Source organism: Pipistrellus kuhlii, unplaced genomic scaffold (genome assembly GCF_014108245.1).
Source record: "Pipistrellus kuhlii isolate mPipKuh1 unplaced genomic scaffold, mPipKuh1.p scaffold_m20_p_22, whole genome shotgun sequence".
NCBI classification, from domain to species: Eukaryota; Metazoa; Chordata; class Mammalia; order Chiroptera; family Vespertilionidae; genus Pipistrellus; species Pipistrellus kuhlii.
Window position 1 is genome coordinate 5404102 of NW_023425521.1, and position 22947 is coordinate 5427048.

General features: G+C 40.3%; 1 protein-coding gene across 5 annotated transcripts in view; it reads left to right on the plus strand.

Moving 5' to 3' along the window:
- Positions 1-22947, plus strand: part of STAT3 (signal transducer and activator of transcription 3) — a 48666-nt gene that overhangs the window by 9466 nt on the left and 16253 nt on the right. For all 5 annotated transcript variants that reach the window (XM_036451561.2, XM_036451559.2, XM_036451563.2 and 2 more), the window contains exons 2-8: positions 18269-18419; positions 19561-19705; positions 20494-20592; positions 21368-21463; positions 21636-21717; positions 21897-21991; positions 22161-22312. In XM_036451561.2, coding sequence (XP_036307454.1) covers positions 18292-18419; positions 19561-19705; positions 20494-20592; positions 21368-21463; positions 21636-21717; positions 21897-21991; positions 22161-22312 — 797 coding nt within the window. In that variant the 5' untranslated portion in view covers positions 18269-18291. The remainder of the gene's footprint in view (positions 1-18268; positions 18420-19560; positions 19706-20493; positions 20593-21367; positions 21464-21635; positions 21718-21896; positions 21992-22160; positions 22313-22947) is intronic.

The window sequence follows — 22947 nt, forward strand, 5'->3', positions numbered from 1 at the left end:
GAAATGAATGGAATTTCTGTTGTTCCACATCCTCCCCAGCATTTGGTGTTGCCAGTATTTTGGATTTTGGACCTTCTAATTAATAGGTATTTAGTGGTATCTCATGATTTAATTTGCAATTTCCTGGTGGTATATGATGTCAAGCATCTTTTCAAATGCTTTTTTTTTTTTCATCTCTGTATATTCTCTTCAGATTATTTTTTAAATTGGATTGTTTGTTTTCTTATTTTTGAGAGTTTTAAGGATTTTTTGTATATTTTAGATAAATTAAAAATTTTCTTCTTTAAAACTTTAAAAAACTAGAATTCAAGCTCATGCAGAAACAAACATTGGGATGCTTGTGGTTAATATATTAGGGTCAAGGAAATGAAGTGCTTACCTTTTCTCCCCTAAATTTAATCCTCAAACTCTACTGGGCCTAGACAGGGCTGGCCAGAGGGTATAGTCCGTAGTGTATAGACTTAGATACTGGTTTTTATGTTTAATCTCTCTGCCCTTTCTTTTTTCTTTCTTTCTTTTTTTTTAAAAATATATTTTATTGATTTTGTACAGAGAGGAAGGGAGACAGATAGAGTTAGAAACATCGATGAGAGAGAGTCATCGATCAGCTGCCTCTTGCACACCCCCCACTGGGGATGTGCCCGCAACGAAGGTACATGCCCTTGACCGGAATCGAACCTGGGACCTTTCAGTCCGCAGACCGACACTCTACCACTGAGCCAAACCGGCTTCGGCTCTCTCTGCCCTTTCATATGATGTGTTAGATGGTATATTGATTCCTCCTTAAGCCCTGAACATTGCTGAGCCTAGGTGGATTGGAAGATTGGAGAAACACTGAATATTTATAAATCTTTCTAGAGGTCATTCTTCTCGGGTCCTTTTAAATCACTTTTTTGGGATCATGTTAAGAGACAAAAGTGAGAAAACAATCTTCGAGGAGGTCCTGAGAGCCTTTAAGACAATGAATCCTGGGAAGAAAAGTAACAGGAGTGGCTTGAGTATCTTTGTGGGCTTCTTGGTAGCTGTATTTTGGGGTTCAGAAATATTAGCTTAATTAAAAAAAAAATATATATATTTTATTGATTTTTTTACAGAGAGGAAGGTAGAGGGATAGAGAGCTAGAAACATCGATGAGAGACATCGATCAGCTGCCTCCTACACACCCCCTACTGGGGATGTGCCTGCAACCAAGGTACATGCCCTTGACCGGAATCGAACCCGGGTCCTTTCAGTTCACAGGTCGATGCTCTATCCACTAAGCCAAACCGGTTTTGGCAACACTAGCCTAATTGAAAGGCATGACAAAGTGATCTCTACATTACAAATTAAATAGTGCCACTACTCTCTCACCATTTTATTCACCCTTTTGGTGGTATTGGACAGAATTGAACATCTCTTTTTGTCTTAAGACACTCTATTCTCTATATATATGTATAGTTTTATTTATTTCAGAGGAGGGGGGAGAGAGAGAGAAAGAGAAAGAGAGAGAGAGAAGCATCAGGGATGCAGTGATGAAAATCATTGATTGGCTGTCTCCTGCATGTCCCACACTGCAGATCAAGCCCGCATCCTGGGCATGTGCCCTGACCAGGAACCGAACCGTGACCTCCTGGTTCATAGGGCAACATTCAACCACTGAACTATCGCGGCCAGGCAAGACACTACTATTTCAACTTCTGTGACTCCGGGTTTTTCTTCAGTCTTATTGGTCTTTCAATGGGATCTTTCCTGATTCATTCTCTACCTAAACACTAATGTTGAAGAGCCTTGGGCCTCTGTCTGGGCCTCTTTTTTCTTCTCTTTTTCAATTGCCCTCCCTACATTTACTTGTTACTTGGGTTTTAACCATCATCTGCATCCTGATGACCATCAAAGATGTGCCTCCAACTCAGGTGTCTCCCAGTACTGTATCCTGCTGCTTACTTGACATTTCCCCTTGGACAGCCTGTAGTTGTTTCATGTGTCGTGTCTAAAACATAACTCCTAGACTTTCTCACCACAAGCTTGTGCCGTTGCCCCCAACTTTCCTCATCTAAGCGAATGGCATCACTCCATTGTGCAAGTAAACAGTCCAGGAATATCCTTAATTTCCTTGTTCTCTCGTAACCTCTGCTTCCTGTTGGTTCTGCCTCTAAAGTTTTCTTAAATTCCTTTGTCACATCCTGATTTCTGTTCCCACTCTGGTAGACTAGATACCCTAAAAATCCTCCCGTATAAAACACCAAAAAATGTTGGGTAAACTGAGTTATTAAGAAAATTAGGGAACTCTTTAGAGGCAAAAATCAAATGGAACTTCACCAAAAAAGGGGAGAAGAAGCCAACTTATAATAGAGGGTGAAGGATGCGGGTGGTGGTGGTGGTGGGGAGACAGGTGACGGGGGTCGGGGTGGGGGAGTCGGGGTGGGTGTGGGTGGGGAGAAGCACAGGATTTACCTAGCTCTTTTACTAAGGATTTCTAGTGAACAGCCACTCAGGGATGTACTGGTCTAGGTCTTAGTAAGGAGTTGGAACTGCTAAATTGAAATTCTAAGCTGAGATTTTAACATAAAAAAGTCTGTTTTCCAAGAACAAATAGTTACTTCCTCTTAGATCCCTCACTGAGGTCAAATACGCCAACCTGACTGACCTCAGTCACTCATTATCCAATCATCTTTACTGCTCTTATCACCAGTGTTAATTATCTTCCTTATTTACTTATCTGTATTTCTCCATCTCTAGGAGTGCGGAGACCTATCTGTTCTGTTCACCACTCTGTATAACCTCCCCTTGGTTCCAAATAGTTTTTGTTTGTTTTTTTAAATAAATAAATGAGCCAATGTCAAGTAAGTAGATTCCTTCTGAGGATATAACATGTTACCTAATTTTTTAAAAAAAATTTTGGTACTAAAAAGTAATATGTTATATTTTTCATTTTAAAATATAATTTTAATTTTTACGCAAGTAATGCATACAAATAATTTAGAAGTTGAAGAATGCTAAAAGACAGATTGATATCTTTTATGCTATCCCTCCTTACTTTTTGCATATTACTTCCAGAGACAGCCACTTTCAAAGCATTTAGCTTTTTCTTCTGGCATTTATGTCCATGCTTCTAAGTAATAAGCTTATACTACTATTCTTTTTTTTCTTTATTGATTAAGGTATTACATATGTGTCCTTATCCTCCCATTGTCCCCCCCCCCCCCAATCATGCCCTCAATCCCCCCCCAGCCTCCCACCCTGTACCTGTCTGTGTTCATTGGTTAGGCTTATATGCATCATACAAGTCCTTTGGTTGATCTCTTCCCCTTACCCCCTCCCTCCCCTACTTTCCCTCTGAGGTTTGATGGTCTGATTGATGCTTCTCTGTATCTGGATCTGTTTTTTCCCCCATCAGTTTATGTTGTTCATTACTATTCTTGATATATCAAATTTTAGATACCTTTTAACTTCCTATCATCATTGGTGAAGATTTATTTTTTTTAACCACCACTATTCCTTCCCATATACCTCACAATATAATCATAATTTGTAAGCCACTTTTGTTAAACCACTAATCATACATTTTATTTCAACTAAATATTGTTCACTGATAAGCCATTTAGTGTACTCTGATTGTGTTTCCTTTCATATACAAATATTTGTTTTTTCCTGGTGTTAATATTTTTATTAAAAATGTTTTTTCCTTTATACCTGTTGCTAACTTTCCAAAATTTCCAGCAGGTTTGTGAAATGCCTGGCAGTTTACTTTAAAAAAAAAACTTAAATACATTGACAATCTGTTCATTACTTTCTAGGCAACCCCCATTCCCCTTGCCCAGTCCTGCTGCAATATGAGTCTCCTTTTACCACGGTCCTTTGTTGGAATTCCCTTTTTGTGGATCCCATGTCTTCCTCTTTCTGGTAAAGGTGCATGGGAAGGACATTTTTTGAGATGGCATGTATCTGAAATATCTTTATTCCCTTTGAATGATCATTTGGGTGGGCATTAAATAATTCATCATTTTGAAGGCATTTTTGGCTCATTTGGCTTAGAATCAATTAAAGTATGATGCCATTCTGATTTCTGATCCTCTCCAAGAGACTTGATTCTTTTCTCTGGAAGCTTATATAACTTCTTTATTCTCACTCCTCTGACATTTCATTGGATTGGCTACTAGGTGGGCCCCCTTTAAGCTGGAAAGGGAAATTACTATTTCTTTGCTAATTCCCAGTTTACCATTTTCACTTCTCTTTTTGTGAATTCTCTTGCTCAGATATTGGATCTTCTGCACAGACCATCTGAGTTTTATTTTTTGTTTTTGCTTCCCCTCCTCTTCTATTTTTCATCTGTTTTGTTGTTGCTGTGGATTACATTCTAGGAGGTTTCCTTGACTCTATCTTTCAACCCATCTATTAATTTTTAATCTGGCCATCATTTTCAACTTCAGAAGCTCTTTTTTTAGTTGCCATTTTCATCCTTTATCTTCATTTTTATCTATTCCTGTAAAGTGGGTATAATTTTTCCCCCTGAGGATATTTATAATTTTTGTGAAATTTTTGGCACCTCCTAATACTCTGAATCCTGGGTTCATTCCTTTTTTTCTTATGTTCACCTCTCTCTCTCTCTCTCTCTCTCTTTTTTTTTTTTTTTTTTTTAAATATATTTTATTGATTTTGTACAGAGAGGAAGGGAGAGAGATAGAGAGCTAGAAACATCGATGAGAGAGAGTCATCGATCAGCTGCCTCTTGCACACCCCCTACTGGGGATATGCCCGCAACCAAGGTACATGCCCTTGACCGGAATCGAACCTGGGACCTTTCAGTCCATTGAGCCAAACCAGTCTTGGCACCTCTATCTCTTGTTGGAGGTTTTCTTCAAAAGCAAAAGCATAGCAGTTAGCTCTAGCGTGGTTGGTTGGTTGGGGCGTTGTCTAGTACACCAAAAGGTTGCGGGTTTGATTCCCGATTGGCACATTACCTAGGTTGCTGGTTGGATCCCCGGTCAGGCTCATAGGAGGCAACATGTGGATGTAAATTTCTCTCTTTCTCTAAAAAAAAAAAGCAAGCATAGTTCTTAGTTATTAAAGTTGAGTGGTCTTATATGCTTGTTGCATTTGCTATATGTTGGGCCTCTCTGTGGGTTTGGGAGGGGCCTGGCTGTCAGTGTTCTGGGAGCTTATGTATGTAGCTCTTTTGGCATCTTTTGTTCACTGTTGTCTCATTTTCCATTCTTTGTCCTTGTGGGTTTGTACTTTGCCTCTGCTTTACTGTCACTTTAATAGATGTTGGGTCATGTTTAACCACCAGATCTATGTCATGTTCTCTTGAGCACTCTTATTTTTGCACACGTTGTTCCCTCCAGTTGGCCTGGTTACCCTTTCCTCTCTTACTATTATCATACCTCCTGTAGATTTAGACATATATGAAATTATTAAGAGATTTGCTAATGATTTTAGGTTGGGTCTTAGACCTTTCACTTTGAAAATATCTCAAAATAAACTTACTCATCCAGGTGATTTTGTTTTATAAGATGCCTCATTTCAATGTTTACATGTCAATATTTAGTTATGGTATAACTTCTTAATTCTCTCAAATAACTACCCAGAGGCACATGTCATGAAATGCCCTCTTTAAAATGATATCAGGGTGCTAAAGTCTCATTATTGCAATTAAAGGAGAAACAACTATACTATATAACTGTCTAGCTTTATGAGCAAAGCCATATATATTTTACGATATTTTTATTGGTTTGAGAGAGGAAGGGAGAGAGAGAGAGAAATATCTATGATGAGAGAGAATCATTGATTGACTGCCTTCTGCATGCGTCTTACTGGGGATTGAGCCTGCAACCCGGGCATGTGCCCTGACCAGGAATCGAACTTTGATCTGACTTTTGTTTTGAAAAGATTTGTAATGTAGAGAATAGACTTTAGAGCAAGCATGTCAAACTCAAAGGCTAACACGGGCCAAATAACACGAGACATGTGGCCACAGACCACAAGTTTGACATGCTTGCTGTAGAGGGACAAGGGTAAGAGCATCAAAACCAGTTGGAAGTTGAAGGCAGTAATCCAAGGTAAGAGATGATGGTGACTTGGACTAAGATTGTATGAGTGGAGCCATGACCAATGTTGCCCAGTGGTTAGAGTGTTGGTGCGACCACCAAAGGGTCTTGGGTTCATTTCCCTGTCAAGGATATGTTCCTGGGTTGCACTTTTAATCCTTGGCCGGGGTAGGGGCACATTCAGGAGGCAACCAATCAATGTTTCCCTCTCTTTCTCTCTCTCTCCCCTTTTCTCTTTCTCCTCCCCTCGCCCCCTCATCTCTTCCACCCCCGTTTCAATCTCTCTAAAAAATGGAAAAAATATTCTCAGGTGAGGATTAACAACAACAAAAAAATTATAGCAGTAAAGTGGTGAGAAGTGCTCACATCTACAATAATAAAAGCATAATATGCTAATTAGACTGGACTTCCTTCCGAGGACCTGACCTTCCAGATGAAACCGGGGTTTCGAGGAAAGCCTGGGTCCCAGGTGCCAGAGGGAAGCCGGTGCTGGCGGCCGGGGGAAGGAAGGCCTATTCTTCATGAATTTTGTGCATCGGGCCTCTAATTCTAGTTATATTTTGAAGACAGAACCAACAGAATTTGTTAATGGATTGGCTGCTGTGGGGGGAGAAGAGGGAAGGGGCAAGAAGAGAATAGAGATTGGAGTCAAGGCTTAATTTCAAGGTCTTTAGCCTGAGCACAAGTAAGATTGGAATTGTCATTTGCTAAAATGGGGAAGGTTGGAGGGGAATTAAGCTGGGAGAAGTTTTGGTGAAGGGGTTAGTTTGGGGTCCATTGAATTTGAGATGATTGTTAGACATCCAAGTGGAGGTATTGAGTACGCAGTTAGATAGATATTGGACTTTGGAGTCCATGAGAAAGGATAGGGCATTTATAAAGTGAAAGCACAGAGGGAAACAAGTTTACTATTAAAATACTTTTAACAACAAAACCTTTTCCTTTGAAACTGCACATTCTTTTCACATGAACATTGGAATCTCTATAAAAGTGGTATTCTGTGACTATGTTAGTAGAAATGTTGTCTGAGTCACACAAATGCAATAAACCACCTCATATTTAGGGCATAAAACAGCAGCCATTTTATGATGCTCTCGGATTCTGGGGCTGGGATTTAGAGAGGCACAGCAGGATGTTTTGTCTTTGCTCCACGATGTCTGGGGCCTCAACTGGGCAGACTTGGACTTCTGGGGCACTCAATGCTGCCGCACTCACATATGGTGCCTGGGCTGGAATGAGTCAAAGGCTGATCATAGCTGGGATGCAGACCAAGTACCTCCAGGTGGAAGAGCCTTTTGCCTTGGGCTTCTCACAAGATGTTGGCTGGGTTCTGGAGACAGAGCCTTTCAAGAGAATCAGGTGGGAGCGGCATATAGATATGGAAGTTGCATGTAGATAGTTCAGCCATCCTCTGTTGCTGTAGCGGTCATGGATTTAGCCAGGTTCAGGAGAGGAGGGCAAAGATCCCTTGTTCAGTGGGACAGAAATCAACGAATTGGAGCCATGTTTTCTAACCACCACAAATGCTCTTTGAGTTTGAGGTTCTGCCCCCAGTCCATAGTTACTTTAAAGGAAGAAGTTCTAACACAGGATCCATGGGTATGGACTCTTAGCCCCAGTTATAAATTGCTTCATGTTAAGCAACCAGGACTATCTTAATGTCTCTTACAGGGAAAGTGACCAGAATAAATTTGAGAAAAGAGTCTTCCTTCTCTTCAAAAAGTATTGATCGATATTGTTGGTTTGTGATGTTGAGATTCAGAGATTTGTTTCCTTTCTCTGCTTTATTTCATTTGCCTGTCTTAAAAGAATATTAATAACTTACATTGTATTCTAGATCAGTGGTTGCTTTTATGACTCTTATCTTGGGCTTCAGCCAAAGATAACAAAACCCACAGGCTTTTCCAGCAACTTTCCCTTCTCCTCCCTTCAGTTGCCTTCAAGCTTGGAAATTATGACATGACGGTTTGCTTGCCCAACCTACCATTGTTTCTCAAAGGCTGTTCTCTTTCTGTTTCAAAAAGTTGGCAGCCTGCCTCTGATCCCTGTGAGGGTGAGTCCATCAGCATTCACAGCTCATTGGAAGGATGCTTGGCTTTTCTCTGGAAAAACTTCCAAATTCTAGGCAACCAGTCATACAGGGTTGAGTTCATCTTGTTTTCCCAGATGCAGAAGTCTCTGGGTGTCATACTTTCCCGTATTGTGGCCATCGGGACTGTTCAGCAGAAACGTTTGCAGTGGAGGTGATATTTATGTATGTGTGCAAACGTGAGTAAAGGAAACTATAAATGAAATGTTTTTTGGTGCCTTAAGTCTAATATCCCGTTGGAAGCTCTGAATAGGAATGATACATGAGGGTTGCCAGCAGAGAGCTTCTCAAATGGAGGAAATGGAATTAAAACAAGAAAAAGCCTCAGCTGCATACATCATATTACGACCGTATTAGTAAGTATTGCAGGCATTCAGAGTTAAAGCAGTCATTGGACCAGAGGTGAGTTAGGGAGAGCCTCTAACACTGGCTGGAAAGGGACATATAATGCCCCCAAGGAGAAAAACAATTTAGGCAAGACTATCTGTGAGAAAGGAACAAAGCCTGTAGGGGTAGGGGTGGAGAAGGAGGTAAGTTGACTTGATGGAAGACAGGTCATTTTTGAAGTCATCTTGAGGCTGGAGAAAGGAGCTGGAGTTGGCCTAAGTTGGCTGAGGAGTTGGAGAGCCTTAGGCAGGGACAAAGATTTTGTAATGGACAATGAGAAGTTAGTTATTTTTTTGAGCTGGAGGATGTGCTGTGATTTTACTCTTATTGAAAGGGTACTGCCGGGTAATTTTTTAATTTTTCATAAAGCAAAACTGAAAAAGTTGGTCTGCTTCTCAGAATACTTCTTAGTGGATGCAGTGTCCTTGCTGGGAGAATCTGGCTTGTCAATGTAGTTGTAATTCAGACCAGCGGTTTATTCATTCTGCTGGATAGAGGGATCAGTCCAGTATATAGTGGTTACAAGTGCAAGTTATGGAGTCATAGTGCTTGGGTCTAAGTAGTGGTGATGGTGATTGGAGGGAGGCCTTGGTATCTTTGAGTAGCGAAAAGAAAAGCAGAGGGAGTGCCAGGAGCTTGGCCAGTAGGCTGGTGCCAGCTGACACAAGAAAGGCAGGGCTAGCCAGGCCATCAACACTTACCCACACTACATACTGTGTGCCAGCTGTGTCCTGAGCGCTTGTGTACATTAATCTTTAGTTCTAACAATGTCCCTGTGAGGTAAGTCCTGTTTTTCTCCCCCTTTTTACAGATAAGGAAACTGAGGCACAAAGAGGCAAAATAACTGGCACTCTCTCATATACATTTAAGTGATGGAGCCAGGATTCAGGTCTGGGCACTGTAGCTCCAGGATCCATGCTCTAAGCACAACACTTTTCTGACATAATATTCCATATTTTGTTTCTCAACCTAAGAACATGCAAGGTCATCAGTGGGGTTTTAGTAGAGGAGTAGCAAGATCAAGTCTATGTCTTGAAAATGTCTCTCTACCATGTGGAAAATGGACTGGAAGGAGGCATGCACATGCTCAAAGCTCTTGTGGCCCAGCTGCATTGTGGCTCCGAGATTTCTGTCAGATTTTCTTTGTTGCCTTTTCTTGGGGGAAGGTGTGTATGCTGGGTTCTGATATTTTTGGTTAAATATCAATTTACTACTTATACTGCAGCATTTATTCTTGGATTGCAGTAACCTTATGTCTTGAGAGGATGGAACCTGATCATAATTTATAGACTGGAGAGTCTTTAAAGGCCATCCAGCCCAGTTGCTCTTCCAAGTGTCAGGATTACCGCTGTGACATTTCTCAGGGTGAGCATTTAACCTCCATTTGAACACCAAACGCAACAGGAATGCGGGAGTTTGCCCCTCACTCCTTTCTCTGGTCACCTTTGCCCTTCAAACAGTCACCAAGTCCCATGCTGTCTTCCTCATTAATGCCTCTGGAAAATGTCTGCTTGGAAACATCTCTGAGGCTGCTACCAAATTTGAGCTGCCACTACCTCTTACCTTGATCCTTTCGCCTTAAGGGATCTTTCTGAAATGTAAAGCAAATGGTCATTTGTCTGTTTCAAGCTTTGCAGACCTCACCATTGCCCTATTTCTTCATGTGGCTTACATGAGAGCCTTCTCCAACCTCAGAGTCTCCTTATGCAGTTTTTGCAATGTTCTGCTTCATGACAGCTGCCTGGATCCCACCCTGAAGGTTATTATTAAGTTCAGCTAGTGTAAGGACCAACGTCTGGCTTCTCACAGTTGATTCTAATGTGCATCCAGAGTTGAGCTCTGACCTCTGCCATATATTCCCAGGTTCTCAGTCTGGCCACACATTAACATCATCTGATGAGCTTTTATTTATTTTTTTAAAATATATTTTATTGATTTTTTACAGAGAGGAAGGGAGAGAGATAGAGAGCTAGAAACGTCGACGAGAGAGAAACATCGACCAGCTGCCTCTTGCACACCCCCTACCAGGGATGTGCCCGCAACCAATGTACATGCCCTTGACCGGAATCGAACCTGGGACCCTTCAGTCCGCAGACTGACGCTCTACCACTGAGCCAAACCGGCTCCAGCATCTGATGAGCTTTTAAATGTTGAAATCACCCTCAGCAATTCTGATTTCACATCTGGTTTGGTTGCCACAAATCTCTGTATTTATTTATTTTAAAAAGTATATACCCTTATAATTCAAATCTGCAGCCAGGGTTTGAAACCTCTGCATACAGAGGAAATCACTCTGAGGACAGAATTCAGAGTAGATATTATGGGGAAACAGATTCTAGTTTTGGAGTGATTTTTATATATATCAATTATATAATTGATTTTTACAGAGAGGAAAGAAGAGGGATAGAGAGTTAGAAACATCAATGAGAGAGAAACATCGATCAGCTGCCTCCTGCACACCCTCTACTGGGGATGTGCCCACAACCAAGGTACATGCCCTTGACTGGAATCGAACCTGGGACTCTTGAGTCCACAGGCCGACGCTCTATCCACTGAGCCAAACCGGCTAGGGCTGATTTACCCTTTTCATGTGGAGATCTCCAAGTATTTGAAGATCCACTCTTCCATAATTGAGGTTTTTTTTCTGCTAACCCCACTTCCTGTTCCTCAAGCCTTTTTACTGGGCAAAACATTCAAGTTTTTGGACTCCTTATACCCTAGGAGTACGTATTTGTTTTTCAGTGTGCCACTTAAAATGTGATACAATTAGAATATCATTCTAGATATGGGCCAGTTTCAGCAGGACTAATCCTTTAGTTGTAACACTATATATGTCTGTTAACATACTATAAGGTTACATTGACTTGGTATCATAGTTGACTCATGAGTTTCTTAAATATCAATTAAAACTCCCACTGTAGCATAATGGCTGAGAGCAGGGACTTTGAAAACAGACTACTGTGTTTGGGTTAGGATTCCTACTCCATGCCTACTACCGGTACGACCTTGGGTGACTGGCTTAAAATCCTGTGCCGCAGTTTCCTCCTCTGTAAAATGGGGGTTAAAATAGCATCTATCTCATAGGATTGTGTGATAAATAAATAAATAAATAAATAAATAAATGTCAAGTGCTTAAAATAGTGGCTGACACATAGTAAGTACTATATAAATATTAGTCATAATTATTAGTTATTTGGATTGCTCTTAAACCAAGGGGATTTTTAAAATATATATATTTTTACTGATTTCAGAGAGAAAGGGAGAGGGAGAGATAGAAGAAACATTAATGATGAGAATCATTGATTGGCTGCTTCCTGCACGCCCCCTGCTGGGGTCCGAGCCTGCAACCTGGGTATGTGCCCTGATTGAGAATCCGCCACCTTTTCTGTGTTCCATGGAACGATGCTCCAACCAACTGAGCTGCTCTTCTGGAGCATTTAATGTATTTCCCTTAGTTTTTTTGGGACCTGGAGCTGTCCTCAGTGAACCAGGTGGAGATATTGGATAAGGGCACCAGTTAACCCTCCTGTCCTCCCCTTGTCTCTTTACCTACACCAAATCACAGCATTACTGACTTCCTCCCTTAGGATATGATACAAAGGCCCATTAAAATGCATGTGTTTTATTTAACAGGGAAAGCTGACTTTATCATTTAATTTGACTAATTTGAGAAATTAATCTGTGTCCCGGGGCACTGAGGAAACTCATTTAGCATAAGATATGTTGATGAAAGGGATGCTGTGGAGGGGGGGGCGGGGGGGGGGCGGGGGGGGCGGGGGGGGGGGGGGGGAGGAACTACACAGGAGTAAGGTACACCTAGTCCCTTACTATATAGGAGGGATGCTGTATATTCATTATGGGGTGTGTGTGTGCGTGTAACTTTTAAAACAATTCTTTAAAGAGGGGTAATTCTCCATTTTACTGAAGAAGAAGCCTGTTCAGTAATCAAGTAACGTTTTCCAAACAAATAGCTGATAAATGGCAGTCAGGGTTTGCACCCCGGCCCAGCCAGTATAAAGTCTCATTTCCTTGGCCTCATACCCCATTGCTTTGGAGCAGTGTGTCTGGGTGGAGTGGAAGTGTCACACAGTGGGGAGACTGTGTGACACACATTCTGTCTGTTTTGTGGTTTTCATGTAGAGTCAGACCAGTTTTCAGGCAGCCTTAACCATAAACTGTGCACTTAGTAACTGATGAAGCATGTCCGTATTACTTTCAATTTGGAGACATTTATGTTTGTTACATTCTTGCTCCTTTAATCTGAAGTATTTATGATCAGATATAGTACCTATCCCAAATGAAGTATGGAAAATATGTCAGTTTGTTTCTTTACATTTCTTACCATTATTAGCTTAGAAATATTGTAATAAGAGGTCTTGGTATTTCATAGTTCTCAGAATCTTTTTCCCAAAGACAGCTGAGTATGCACTAGGTTTGGGGTAATTCTTTTGGTTTTGTTCTTAAAACCCTGGCTGTCCTTCAAGGATTACAGCAGAACCTTTCCTTTTGCTGTTCTCATTCCTGGTAGTCTCTGCCTCTTAAAGTTAACTGTAAATCTGCTAATTTTTATTCTCTCTGTTTCTGGATATACACTAGATAACTATGCAAAGGTAGTGCTAGTGATAAGATTTGGGATGGAGAAAATAATGTGCACAAGAGACTAACTCCTCCTAGAAGAATTAAAGTGAGGTAAGAAGAAGGAGGGAAAGAGACTTTTCTGGGGTCAGTGTGCTCCAGAGTGTCATGAAAACTGTCCTTTTCCTTCTCCTTCCCGCTCTCCTCCCCAGGGATTTAGTACTTCTTCCAAATATCCAATTTTGCCACATTAGTGGGGAACTCTAATTCAATTTTTCTTATATCTCAGTGTCCATTTTGCAAGGAAGAGTTGCTTTCTAACTTTAAAACAAATCCTCTTATTTGTAATTGAGTGTTACAGTAAGTATAGTTCAGATTGAGCACTCAAGTGCTAACATTTTGCCTTTCTGGGAAATTAGAATTAGATTTAGATATAGACTCATTGTAAAGGCAAACATCTAGTCTTTAAACCTTATAAAGGTGCTATTGGGATTTGTAAGCAATGAAATTATATATTTATTGTACAAGGATACTTACTTTGAATGATCTATTTTTTAAATTTGAAATTTCTACGTTACCATTTAGGGTAATTATGAATGGGTTAAGTTAACGATTAAATAGTTGAAGCTTAAATATTTAAATGTGGACTCCTATCATTCATTATACCTTTCATCCTACAGTGAAAGTTTCATAAAGATTGAGTGTCTTTGTCTAGCATTAATTGCCTTTTACTTTTTCTCCTCTTCTTTTAAAAAAACTTTCATTGATTGATTTGAGAGAGAAAAACATTGATTTGTTGTTTTACTTGTTTATGCATCCATTGGATGATTCTTGTATGTGTCCTGACTGGGGATCCAGCCTGCAACGTTGGTGTATCGGGGTGATGTTGTAACAACTGAGTTATTATACTTGGCCATGGCTAAAAATATTTATATATGTTTTCTATTGATTTCAGAGAGGAAGAGAGAGATAGAAACATCAATGATGAAAGAGAATCATTGATCGGCTGCCTCCTGCATGTCCCCTTCTTGGGATTGAGCCCACAACCCAGGCATGTGCCCTGACCGGGGATCAAACTGTGACCTGGTAAATAGGTCGATGCTCAGCCACTGAGCCACACTGGTTGGGCTAAAAATATATTCTCAAAAGGACTGGTTTCTCTAGAAATTAATGCAGGTATATTTCTTTATACTTTGATTGCCTTAGACACTGAGCCTTTCCTGACAGCAAAGAGGAGCTTAGTATGATAAAATACAAGTATGCGCTACTTAAGATCTAGGATATAGACTACAGCCAACACCCAAAGAAAAATCCTGTGATACATTGCAAGGTGAAACAGAAATTATCTTTAGATCACTTTCTGTTCTGAATGGTTTTCTTCCCTCTCCTCACTTTCTACCCTCCCGCCTGGTCCCCTGTTGTAAACCCACTGGTGCGTGATTGTGAAATACAAGTCTTATTTTAGAAGAAGTTTTATGAAATGATGTAATGAATCCCTTTGGTAAGTGGTCCTGACTTGTGTTCTCAACTTGCCCTTGGTTACTTTAGATTGAAGTTTATAAATGAGAACTGTGATTTTGGACAAACTTTTCTAGTGATCTTTACAGTAATAAGTTCCCCATTAGACAATAGTTGTTTGTCTTATGACTTGTTGTTGGTAAAGCTATCCCCAAGGGGTTGAGAAATTCCTGTTTAGAAAAGTCCAGAAAGTCTTTGGTGACTTACTGTTTCATTTTCTTTTTCTTTCCTCTTCAGTTGTAGAAAACAGTATCACACTTTTCCTTCATATGCTAACATTTGCTATCTTATAACCTAAATTTAGCAAATGCCTTGAGAGAATTAAGCCCTATATCATACCCTAAAACAGCCATGGTATGGAATGTATTGTTTTCTCTCCTATGCACCCAGAATGGTACTTGGCACGTAAATTGTTGTTCAGATCTCTTCTGTGTTCTGGGGTTCAGTGAGAGTGGTTATTGACTCTCAGGCTTAGGATTATTCCGTAGATAAGAAATACTTTAGTTAGAATAGGGACTCTGGCTGGGTAGGTCAGTGGTTAGAGCACCATCCCAATAAGCCAAGGATGAGGGTTTGTTACCAGGTCAGGGCACATACAGGAATCAACTAATGAATTTATAAATAAGTGGAATAACAAATTGATGTTTCTCTCTGTCTGTCTGCCTTTCTCTTCCTCTCCCCCCCAAAAAATGAATAAATTAAAAAAAATAATAAAGTGAGGTTCTTTAGATTATAATTTGAAAAATCAAAATTTAGATTGTGAAATAAAGTTAGATCTTTTACATTTTTTCCCAGTAAAACAATTACCGCAAAGCTACTTGGCAGTGGTTTTCCTAGACAATTTGGCTAGTGCTCTCTTAGAGATATTCTCTTGTTATGAAGAGCATTTGGTCTGATTGCTCTGTGGTCCCTGTTAGTTAAATATGGTTTGTAGCTAAGCAGACATTAAGGAAATCACTATCTGACTCTTTGCCCATGTCCTCCTCGAAAATGCTGCCTACTCTTTGGCTTTAATTTATAACTATTAAAAAAATGTGTTTTTTTATATAACTTTTTTATACTAGAGGCCCGGTGCATGAAATTTGTGCCCCGGGGGTCACTCAATCCGGCCTGTGCCCTCTCACAGTCTGGGAGCCTTTGGGGGATGTCTGACTGATGGCCTAGGCCTGCTCCGCACAGAGCTGGCCTAAGCCAGCAGTCAGTCATCCTTAGTGCTGCTGCAGAGGCAGGAGAGGCTCCTGCCACCTGCTGCACTCACCAGCTATGAGCCCGGCTCAGGGCTTCTGGCTGAATGGTGCTCCCCCTGTGGAAGTGCATTGACCACCAGGGGGCAATTCCTGTATTGAGCGTTTGCCCCTGGTGGTCAGTGTATATCATAGTGACTGGTCATTCTGCCATTTGGTTGATTTGCATATTAGCCCTTTATTATATAGGATATATGATAGCTATTTCATATATATGATATTGGCATACCGTATTTTCCGGCATATAAGACAACTTTTGAAACGAAAAAAAGTCAACCGAAAATCGGGGGCAAAAGACCAAAATTGCACAAAAATTACCTGCAAATCTTGACGGCAAAGTAAGTCTTTTCTTTGAAGTGAGGGGTAGTCTTATACAGCGAATATAGGCCTAAACCTATGTTTTAACTGTAAAGTTAGGGGGTCGTCTTATACGCCGGAAAATACGGTGTGTGTGTGTGTGTGTGTGTGTGTGTGTGTGTATGTGTGTGTATATATATATATATATATATATATATATATATATATATATGATAGCTATTACAGTGATTAGACCGAGAAGTAGAACATAACATGAGTCACTTTTGGTGCTTTAATTTTATGGAAAAAACTATTAGCTAGTTTCTGATTTAAGAAATATTAGCACAATTACTGTTCTATTTACTAAAACCCCAACTCAAATTAAAACAACAGCAAAAACCCTCTGAATTATGGACTAAAAATGAATTGGACTACTTTCAGTAACTTGTAATTTGTTAATAGTACTAGTATATTAGTTTGAAAATGCAAATATTCATGCATGATTCCAATGTTAATCTAGAACTGATCAGATATTATGGGATGCTGCTTTGTGGTTTTACCTTAGAACTTCAGGAAGCAGATTGTGAGGGCTCTATGTTTGTATTAAGATAAGTAAATTTATAATAAGACTGGAGTATATTTTGAAAAGTAAGTGTCTATTTCTTTAAATCCTTTGTTAGAAGAACCACAGTTTTTTGGTTACATAAGAGCAGCAGTGTCCAACAGAAGTGGAATGCAAGCAACATATGTAATTCTGAAGTTGTTAATAGCTATATTAAGAGAAATAAAAAGAAATGGGTGAAATTCATTTTAATAACATACTTTAGTTTCCCCAATATATCAAAAATATTATCAATTCAATACCAATGAGATATTTTACTTTATTTAAAGTGTATTTTATACTTAAAGCACATCTCAGTTTGAATCAGCCATATTTCACATGTCCAATAGCCACACATGGGAAGTGGGTACCTTATTTCATTACATTTGAATTGCAAGTAAAATCTACATAAATTGACGTGTTAGACAGATTTCTATGCAGATCAGATCCTTGGAATCATAAGGCAGATCCCTATGCTTTTAGCCTAGGAGGCATATTTTAACTTGGCTCTAATGTGAATGCTGAAAGAGAGTTCTAGTGACCTTTGATTTCTTGTTGAGGTAATACACACCATGGTTACAGTGCTTCATCATGTAACATGTGGCCTGCTCTGAGAAATAAATAAATCAAGAAGTCGAGTTAAGTGTATGTGTTTGTATGTATTCAGTCTTTCCTTAAATGTCTTTACTATCCCAGAGAACCATCTCAATATACTTTGATCTGTACATTCCTTAGTCTTTGGCTATTACTTGCTGTTACTTTCACAATTTCTCAAAACTACTTAGTCAGCATTGCTATTCAGAAAGAGGACTAAAGGTGGTCAGCCAGACTAGTTTGCCATAACTGAACTTTTCCCTGGAGTATTCATTAACCTGAGGACAATGTATATGCCCAATATTTAGCTTCTCTTCTCATTTCAGACTGAGAAATTTATAAGACAAAATTACTTTTTGTTGAGTGGGAGAACCCCAGTTAGATCCTTGCTTATACTCTTAAACCTGTAGTCTTTGAATTAGCTCTCTGTTCTCCCTCAACATCCATAACCTACATTTTGATCTTAGTTCAGGTTTACTGTCTATACTTCCCAGTTCACTTAAGAGGGGTATAGGGTGGAAAGAAAGGAACTGACACAGGTTGAGCATCTGTTGTAAGCTAGGCACTGAGCTGGATGCTTAGAAATATTATTTCAATAGCCCTGAGGGGAGGGAATTATGCTATTTATTTTATAGATGAGGAAATGGAATTCTGGAAGTAATTTTTCAACTTCACATTCCTTAGGTGGATGATTATTGAACTTGGTACCATGCCCATATTATCCTCTTGTTTAGAAGAAGCTGTGATGTGGTTCCTTAAGTAGAGATTGTGAATGTGAATGTGTTGGTCTAAACTGGGAGAGACATGCCAGGATCCTTTCCAAAGTATCTTTTATCCCTAATCAGAGATCTGATGCCTGTGTTGGGTACATAGGGTATTTCTAGATTGTTTACTCCACTGGGGCTTGTAGTAACCACATGAACACTTTGCTTTACAGTTGAGACCCCTGATTCCAGCAGGATGGCCCAATGGAATCAGCTACAGCAGCTTGACACACGGTACCTGGAGCAGCTTCACCAGCTGTACAGTGACAGCTTCCCAATGGAGCTGCGGCAGTTCCTGGCCCCTTGGATTGAGAGTCAAGATTGGTAAGTCCTGCCCAGCAAGTCTGGCTCAGAGGTTGAGTGACAACCTGTGAACCTGGAGGACCCTGGTTCTATTCCTGGTCAGGGCATATGTCCAGGTTGTGGGCTCATTCTCCAGTAGGGAGTGTGTAGGAGGCAGCCAATCAATGATTCTCTCTCATCATTGATGTTTCTATCTCTCTCTCTCTCCCTTCCTCTCTGAAATCAATAAAAATATATTTTAAAAAAAGATTGATAAGTTCTTCTTGAGAAACTCCCAAATTGTTAGGTTTTGATTTGCATCAAGAAGTATGATTGTATCTCTGTTCTATTTCTTTGAAAAATGTATGAGTACAGGTGATGAGGTAAAAGAGATAAGGAGGTAAAGAGGTACTCTTAGTCTTGTATAAACATTTTCTCTATTAAAACACACACCAGCAACTGACTCTTGGCACATCAGCCTGCTTGCTGGTAAAAGTTTTTAGGACTGATTTGGACCTCACTGACTTGTTGAGATCCTCTGTATGTTTTTTCGCTTCAAAGACACACTGCAATATTTCTTTGCCTGAATGAGAATTCTGTCATGGGTAGAAGTTTGGGTCCTTGCTTCTCATTCTTCTTTCATTAAAGGAGAGAGACACAGAGTAAGAGAAATAGACTTGTAATATAGAGGAAATAATGGCACAGAATTCCAACAACTGTTTCACTTTAAGGTGTTTAGAGTCATCTATTAATTTTGGTTTAATTCAGGCCTATGACCTAACTTTCCCAGAATTTGGCAAAGTGCCAGGGAGGTGATTTAGAGCTATTGGAGATAGGCTGTTCTACCCTACCCTGGGATTGCTTATTTGTTACTAATAATCTGACCACAGAGCTGACTGAGAATTTAAAGCAAAAAGCATATCAGTCCACTTCACTCAAATATTTTATAAGTATAGACTATGACATGGCTAATAGTATCTATTATAGAATAATTATTTATAATTATTAAATTGCTGATATTTATTGTTGCTGATCAAGATAAATCTAAAATGATGAGTGGGTTAAAGTATTGGTTTTGCCTTTTTTTCCTCCTTTGCCTTTGTTTTTTTCCTCATTGATGGTGATGTGTGTGTATGTGTGTGTAGGTTTCAGAATCATTCCTTATTATTCTTTCTTTTCCTAGGGCTTATGCAGCCAGCAAAGAATCTCATGCCACTTTGGTGTTTCATAATCTCCTGGGTGAGATTGACCAGCAGTACAGCCGCTTCCTACAAGAATCAAATGTTCTCTATCAGCACAATCTGCGAAGAATCAAGCAGTTCCTTCAGGTGTGATGAGAAACTGAACCAGACAAGGGTTTTAGATTTCTTTCCTGCCAGTATCTTTTCTCAGTTGGCTAAATAATGAGAACCTATCTTGTACTTTAAGTATAAGGAGAAGTAATTCGCCCTTTCTCAAATCTCAGTATGCAAACCCATGACCATCATTCACTTCTTTAGTTAGTTGAAGTAATAACCTGATTGTTATGTTAATATTATATTAACATGTTAATAACGACTGTAACCAAGTCCCCTCATAGGAAGATGACTTACTCATTCATTCCTTACCGCAGGACATGCTTAGAGATAGAGAAAGAGAAACATCCATAGTTTGCCTTCATACCTGCTCCCTTGCCCCGACTGGGGATTGAACCCGTAACCTAGGTATGTGCCCTGACTGAAAATCACACTGACAAAACTCTTCAATGCACAGAATGGTACTCAACCAACTGAGCTACTCTGGCTAGCTGGACAGCTCTTACTTTCAAATGTTAAAGGTTTGGCCATAATTGGATGCTCCTGGACAGAGTGCATCACTTCCCTATGAGACCAGATAACGGATTGTCCCAATAATCAGGTGTGCCTCCTCTCACAGTAGTACAGCTCATCATGACTGCCTCGCTTCTCTTCTCCCGTCATCTCTCACTGACTGCAGCCAGGCCTTGAGGCCTTTGTGCCATTTCACGTAGTAAATGTAACGCTCCATTTATGAGGAGTTTAGCTTTAAGTCAGCAAGGTTTGGTCCACATCTCCTTGGTCTACTGCTGCTTTTCATTCTCCTTCTCTCCTACTTATAGAGCAGGTATCTTGAGAAGCCTATGGAGATCGCCCGAATTGTGGCCCGGTGCCTGTGGGAAGAGTCCCGCCTGCTGCAAACTGCAGCCACTGCAGCCCAGGTGAGACCTGGGGGAAACACAAGCACTAGTGAAGATGTGCTTCTCTTGTGTACAAAGATGTGCTTGCTGTTATGTGGTCATTAGGGTGTACACTGCCCTCTAAGGTAGAAGTGGGTGTTAGTTAACTGGGTGTTTGGGGCTTGATCACCACAGCTTTTACGTGGTCTTTTTTTAATTTATTTTTTAATCAGAAGATACCCTATTATTTTGACAAAACTTGTAATTTTTAAGTTTCATGTACTATTTGACATTTTTAAGGTACCAATTTCCTCTTATACCCCAAAATACAATCTCGTGACATGGCATTTCATCCCTGGTTATTTATTATCCCACAGAAAGATTATTGTATGCTACATACATTTAAATAGGCATTCAAAACCTCCTATCATCAGTTGTGCTGAAATTTTTTACATGCTCACCTAGAATGAGCTTTAGAAGGTAGGGACTATGTCTTAGCTCAACATGTGGTCTCCTAGTGCAATACACAGAGTAGGTTTATAGGGTGACCTAGAGGTAAAAAGCCAAGGACAATGGTCAAACTATGCCAGAGCTTCCTGGACACCACCAGACAGCACCCGGAGAGTTCTGGCCTCTGCAGAACTGCCCGTTTCAACGCCCGGCATGCTGCCTCTGTTTCCCTTTCTGTCACAATGGCTGTGGCATCTCAGGCCAAACAGGAAGGGTAGTGGAGGGGGATGAAGACTGGACAGAGGTATAATATTTCTCTCCCCATATTTCCTGCATTCACATGTATGTGGACTCCCTTCTTTGGCAGCAAGGGGGCCAGGCCAACCACCCCACAGCTGCCGTGGTGACAGAGAAGCAGCAGATGCTGGAGCAGCACCTGCAGGATGTTCGGAAGCGAGTGCAGGTAAAGCAGGTCTGGGGAAAAGACCCCTTTCCTTAGGGATGCTGCCTATGGGTTCTGCCTATATGTCTCACTGTGATACTGGCTTTGTTTTTGCTCTTCTCAGAGACTTCCTTTTCCCTCTCCCCGAGGAAGTATTTCCTACCGCTGTGTATTTGTTTGCTTGTTTTAACAGGATCTAGAACAGAAAATGAAAGTGGTAGAGAATCTCCAGGATGACTTTGATTTCAACTATAAAACCCTCAAGAGTCAAGGAGGCAAGTGAATATTTGAGACGTTATAAATCTCCTGTAGAAAGTGAGTTTGTGTTACCTGAGTTTCAGGACTTATTTGTATTGACTCTGTTCAGACTTTGGGGGTGGGTGTCCTTAAGGGAGCCTAGTTACTAAGGAAAGGAGTGTTCCCCCAGGTCAAGGAGTTTTTCCTTCCTCTACAGACATGCAAGATCTGAATGGAAACAACCAGTCAGTGACCAGGCAGAAGATGCAGCAGCTAGAACAGATGCTAACTGCCCTGGACCAGATGCGGCGAGTAAGAGCGTGGGACAACTCCCTCTGCGTGTCTCACACCCTGTGGGATCCCCGGATCTCGTGGCAGAACCTGTCTGGTTTCTAAGTTCCTTCTCTAGAATTGACCACAGCACGTAGTTAGAGGTGGTCTGAGGAAATGTTTACTGACTTGTGTTTTGGTTTCCAACCAGAGCATCGTGAGTGAGCTGGCGGGGCTTTTGTCGGCCATGGAGTATGTGCAGAAAACTCTCACAGACGAGGAGCTGGCTGACTGGAAGAGGCGGCAACAGATTGCTTGCATTGGAGGCCCTCCCAACATCTGCTTAGATCGCCTAGAAAATTGGTAAAAGATGAAAGAGAAGTTTTTTCTTCCCTTCTGGAAAGCTGTGCTGAATTATGATCATAGCTCCAGGCCCAAAGCATTGGTACTGTATCTCAAAGGCAGGGACTTTTTGTCTAGAAAACTCGTAAAAGATGAAAGAGAAGTTTTTCCTTTCCTTCTAGAAAGCTGTGCTACATTATGATCATAGCTGCAGGCCCAAAGCTTTGGTATTACATCTCAAAGGTGGGGACTTTTGCATAGTCAAATTTAGCTCTAAGAGTTAAAGCTTTCACTTTATTTGGATAATTTTAAAAATGAAAATGTATTTATATTATTATATTTTAAATCTGTACTATTTTATAATTTAAATAAAGTTTTAGGTTTCATTGTATTTAACAGATTAAATTTTAAACAAGTTTTTTTTTTTTTAAATTATTTTTAAGAGTGGAAGAAAGGGAAAGAAAGAGAGAGGGAGAGAAACATTGATCCATTGCCTCTCCCACACACTGTGACTGGGGATCAAATCCACAACGTGGCTATGTACCCTGACTGGGAGGGAATTGAATCCTCCACCTTTGATGTATGGGACGACACTCTAACCAACTGAGCCATACTGGCCAAGGCTTAATCTAAATTTTAAGTTTTAGTTAGTTAAA